This window comes from Sprattus sprattus (genome assembly GCF_963457725.1).
Source record: "Sprattus sprattus genome assembly, chromosome: 1".
Classification (NCBI taxonomy): Eukaryota; Metazoa; Chordata; class Actinopteri; order Clupeiformes; family Clupeidae; genus Sprattus; species Sprattus sprattus.
In genome coordinates this window covers 12886307-12891427 of record NC_137920.1, presented here as the reverse complement: position 1 = coordinate 12891427, position 5121 = coordinate 12886307, and the positions used below count along the sequence as shown (strand labels likewise).

General features: G+C 39.2%; 1 protein-coding gene and 1 pseudogene across 2 annotated transcripts in view; both read left to right on the top strand.

Moving 5' to 3' along the window:
* The first annotated feature begins 1682 nt into the window (after positions 1 to 1682).
* Positions 1683 to 2342, top strand: LOC308367444 (stonustoxin subunit beta-like; annotated as a pseudogene). Its single transcript has 2 exons — positions 1683 to 1701; positions 1745 to 2342. The product of its transcript is annotated as a stonustoxin subunit beta-like (transcript).
* Positions 2343 to 4127: 1785 nt separating this feature from the next.
* The window catches only part of LOC308367435 (uncharacterized protein), a gene marked incomplete at both ends in the record, with an annotated part of 41410 nt that continues 40416 nt past the window's right edge, over positions 4128 to 5121 (top strand). The window contains one exon of the mRNA XM_080841344.1: positions 4128 to 4223. Within this exon, the coding sequence (XP_080697470.1) occupies positions 4128 to 4223 (96 nt within the window). The remainder of the gene's footprint in view (positions 4224 to 5121) is intronic.

Below are 5121 nucleotides of genomic sequence, written 5' to 3'. Positions count from 1 at the left end.
GTGTAGAAATACATCCCAACGTTGTACTTTTCTGCATTATTTTTGTGAGATCAAATCAGTTTCTTCATACCTAGTGTAGTAATAGATTTGCAAATATGTATTTACATAGCTACTTTATCAACTTAGATCTAGGTTAACTTCTTTGTGGCAGTGTCCAATATTGCAAATATGAATTTAAACTGTCCCCTGTTGCAAAGTGGTCCAGATAAATAATGTGAGGATTAGAGGTCAGGCAGGGAAGGTGGCAGGCAGGGAAGTGGACTCCAAAGGAATTCAGAAGTCCAAATAAATGATATGGTAGCAAAGGGATTAGTGAATGAATAGGCAGTTGGTAAAGATAAAATCTAGACCCAATTATGCAAGAAATAGGCAACATAGGCGTAAAGAACCAGTGGTGGAGGAAGTACTGAAGTTTAGTACTTAAGTAAAAGTACAAGTACCCAGGAATATAAAAGTAAAAGTAAAAGTACCTCATCAACAATCCTACTTCGTAAAGTTTAAAGTACTTCCTTTTAAATTGACTTTAAAAGTAAAAGTAAAAGTACTCATGCATTTTGATGAAGAAATAGCTACTGGTAATACATGCCTCTACAGATGTCACTACTAGTAATAATTATAAGCAACAACATGTGTTAATTGGGAAGGTTGGTATATAACAAATTCTATTAATCAAAACAGAAACTCATCACATTTCGCTGTTATTCTTTTTATCTGGAAATATAAACGCCAATAGGCTAAAGAAACACAACAGAAACACATACACCGCAATCATACAATTCCTATATTGTCTGTGTTCAATGTCATGCATGTGTGCTAGACAAAAACATGGATTGCGTGGCTGTTGGAAGCTTCTGGAAACACAATTGACACCTGATTGGTTTAAACTTCCAACAATCCATGTTTTTGTCTAGGCAACATTTTGGCGAAATTGGGTTCATAAAATGTAAGGAGTAACAACATATATTATAGAAATGTAGGGGAGTAAAAGTATAGATAATAGCTCCAAAATGTAACGGAGCAAAAGTAAAAAGTATGCACTATTATTTTTACTAAAGTACAAATATGTACAAATGAACTTAAGTAGACTAACGAAGTAAAAATACTTTGTTACATTACACCACTGTAAAGAACTACATTTACTCTACATCTTCCTGATTACTTTGTTCCTTTGTCAATGAATAGGCAGTTGGTGAAGGTAAAAAAACTAGTTTATCTCTGGGTTAGGGTCTGGTGTAAAAGGTCAAGGTCCATCTTAACCTGACTGCCTTCCTTCACATAATCAAACTAAGAGCACCAGTGCAAAATACAGCACCATTCAATGCAATAAAAGTGCTCCTATAGCCATTTCAGTTATTTATTCATCTGATTTAACATTCCTCTTACAATAATGCATATTCATCTCTCCTTAAATGATATTTTAGTTCATCTAGTAACTATAAACTATCAAAATGAAAATAATGGCAGATCTTATCTGTTGTAAAAGAGTATATGTGTGACCGTCTGTTTCTGTTACAGAATTGACCATGCTTCTGGAAACAGAGCACGACAACGTTTGCTGAGATGTAAGTCTCAATAATTAATTCAGTAACTGTATGAATTGGGATCATTCTGTATGTGCAGGTTGTAGTCTGTCTTCACTGAGTGTTTTGCCTGCTGTAGCTGTTACCACTGCACACTTCACAATGATGCACACCAGTGTGGGTGTGTGTGTGCGTGGGTGTGTGTGTGTGTGTGTGTGTGTAAGTCAGCAGCAGCAGTCACTTCCCATATTCTGATGATGTTGTTCTCTTATCTCTCCTCTCCTCTTGTCTGCAGATGCATGTGAGCTCACACTGGACCCAAACACTGCTTACAGACATCTCTCCCTCTCTGAGGGGAACAGAAAGGTGACATGGGTGTATACGAGAAAGCCCTATCCTGACCACCCAGAGAGATTTGATTTGTGGTCTCAGGTGTTGTGTAGAGAGGGTCTGTCTGGACGCTGTTACTGGGAGGCTGAGTTGAGTGGGCTTGGGGCTGATATATCTGTGGCATATAAAGGCATCAAGAGGAAAAGGAGGAGTGATGACAGTCTGCATGGACGTAATGACAAGTCCTGGAGTTTATCTCACAGTTACTCTGCCTGGCACAATAAAGAACAAACTGTCATACCTGTTCCCTCCACCCGCTCCAGAAGAGTAGGAGTGTACCTGGACTGGCCGTCAGGCTCTCTGTCCTTCTACAGCGTCTCCTCTGACACACTCACCCATCTGCACACGTTCCACTCCACATTCACTGAGCCCCTCTATCCTGGGTTTGGGCTTTATCATGCCTCCTCAGTTTTCCTTTGCAAGATCACATGACCTCCCCATACTGCAGAAACACCACTGGGCTGCAGTCACCCACTACTATTCATACACATGTGTGATGCTGTGATACCAGTGGCGGTTCGTGCATTTCACGACTAGGCCTTCAGCGATGTCCTACACGATATTAAACTGAGTGAATCCACCTCCTAATGCCATCATTACGACGCCATGGCTCTCGAACCATTATATTTATACAGAAAGGCAGTATAAGTGAGCATTGCATCACCTTAACATAGTTGAGTACAACAGACTTTATTAATATTTCCGGAGCATTTAAAATCAATACACCCGTATTAACAATAGCCTACATTAAGAGTAGTTAACTCTCAGTTATATGATCGCTTGGATATTACTGTCACAACTTAAAAATAAAAGGCGATTTTCAGGGATTAGTTTTATTAAGTCCACCGAAAGTAGCCTATGTGAGCTTTAACAAGTTTGTCCACTAAACATCGCATTGTCCCACCTGCAAAGCAGTTTCATTAAACTCCCCATCCTCACGATATCCAGTTTTTCTTGAAAGTTCCGTCTTGAAAATGGCGTTGTAATTATCAAAAACTGGAATTATCAAGTTGGTGTAAACTAGTTTATTTGAGTTGGTTAATGTAATTATATTTAGTCTTACCAATTGAAACAACTAGCATAATAAGCATTGAAACCGATGTACGTCGTTTTCGCATTAGCCAGCTAAACTGAGCACTGAAGCACTGCACCGGTCTGCCTCAGTATCCAATCAAAGGACGTTTACGTGTCACGTTCAACGCGAGGAAAGAAATCTTCCGGGCCTTCTAGAAGGCCCAATGTCGCCAACTCGAAATCTGATTGGTTGTCACAACTGTCTGTTTCAGTTCATTCAACTTAAATGAACTGAAACAGCCAGTTGTGATAACCAATCAGATGTACACGGGCCTTCAATGTGAATTCTGAAGGCCTCAGGGAAGATTTCTGTTCTCGGTGAAGATTTCTTGGAGCGTGGCAACACATGATAGCTGAAATATGATTGGATGAAAGCTCTAACATAAATTAACAATGCTGGAAGCTATGAAATGAAGATAATGGACTATGGGGAATCATTTAATACATATTTATGAAAAGAAAATATTAAAATTAAATGTATTTTATTACATTTATTTTCTGATGATGTTTAGGCCAGCAGAGAAGGCCTTGAAGGCCCTGACGGACCACCACTGTGTGATACTATGGGAATAGTATTCTGTTTATACACCACTGCTTTGATGATACTATGCAAATGGTTACATGTTTCTATACATTGTGCATTTTCTGAAAAGATTATATGGGTTATAAGAATTGTTTAGCAACAATATGATGTATTCCGCTCTCTTGAAGGCATTTTAATATGTATGTGTCTCTGTGTGGTATAGTTATTGTGTAACGTGTGTAGGTGCGTGATGCTGCATTTTTTATTTTAATGGCCACCAGATCTTTTTTTTTTTTGAACAGTGACTTCTACATTCATTATTGTGTTTATTGTGTATAGTTATTGTCTATTATTGTACATCACCACAAAACATTGTTGCATTAATTATTGTATGCAGGGTGCGATTTGCTGGGGGGGGATGTTGGGGATTTACCCCCCCTCTGTTTTTTACATCCCCACCTCAGCTGGATGAATTTCATACATGGGGGGGATAACCCTCAATTATTAAAAAAACAATGAAAAAACAGACAGGTTGTGACAGCGTTTTCTTACACTTGCTTACATCACTGGCACTAACGTTCACCTTACCCGAACTGTCGGCATTCTCAGAATTTGCGAACATGAATCACATCCTCATTGATGAGCGCAACAGAATGAATGTGTCCACACTGAACGGTCTTCTTTTCATCGCTGTTAATGGGCCAGTGCGCTCAAAAGTTTGCAGAGATGTGGATAAAAGAAGGGCGACACGCTGCAGATGACACGCCAACTGGGAAGCCAAAAAGGCCACACGAAGTCCGACATCAGAGCAAACTATTCGCTCAGTGATTAGGTTTTGTTTTACAGTCTGAATGAGTTGCCCGTTGGCCGATTGGGGCGACGCACTGCCTATGGGTAAAGGAAACAAAAAAATCCTGATGTATAAATTAAATTTCCTTGTAAATCGCTTTGGATTAAAGCGTCTGCAAAACGACAAATGTAAATTTCATATTTTTTTTTCTGTCGGATTCTACCACTAGACCGTCTAATATGCCTTTGAATGTCACTGTCCAATCAGGTAACAGCCAGGCAGTCAAGGCAAAAGTCATGCTCCAAATGGCCCTTTTGGTGTGAAGTGAATTGACTCCCATGTTAATCCTTTTTTTTCATAAAAACAGGTCTCTCAATGCATTCTCTATGGCTTCCGGGAGGGCTCGCCGCTCGTCGACATGTTGTGTCATAAGTAATGGACGTAAAAGCCTATGGTAAAAGCCAGTAAGGATGTCAAACAGCTTCGACAGAGGCATGTCAAGATGGCACCTGTTCACTACAACAACTCCATCCGCTCTTTGACAGATACTTCTTTTTAGTCAGCGTACTAATGAAGATATATTGACCAACAACAATTTGGACTTTCTAGACCAAATGTATCCATTCAACAGGTTTCTACAAGGGGAGGGAAATTGAAACGAAAGTAAATTGCGGTCGTGAATTGGCCAACGCGGTCTGTATTTATTTATACCACTGTCACTTTTCATAGGTTTCACAGTGTGAACTAACTATGAATATTTTTTTATGTAATGACTTATTTTGCTTTTGTAAGCCAATACTTTCAAGATCAGTCAATAAATATCG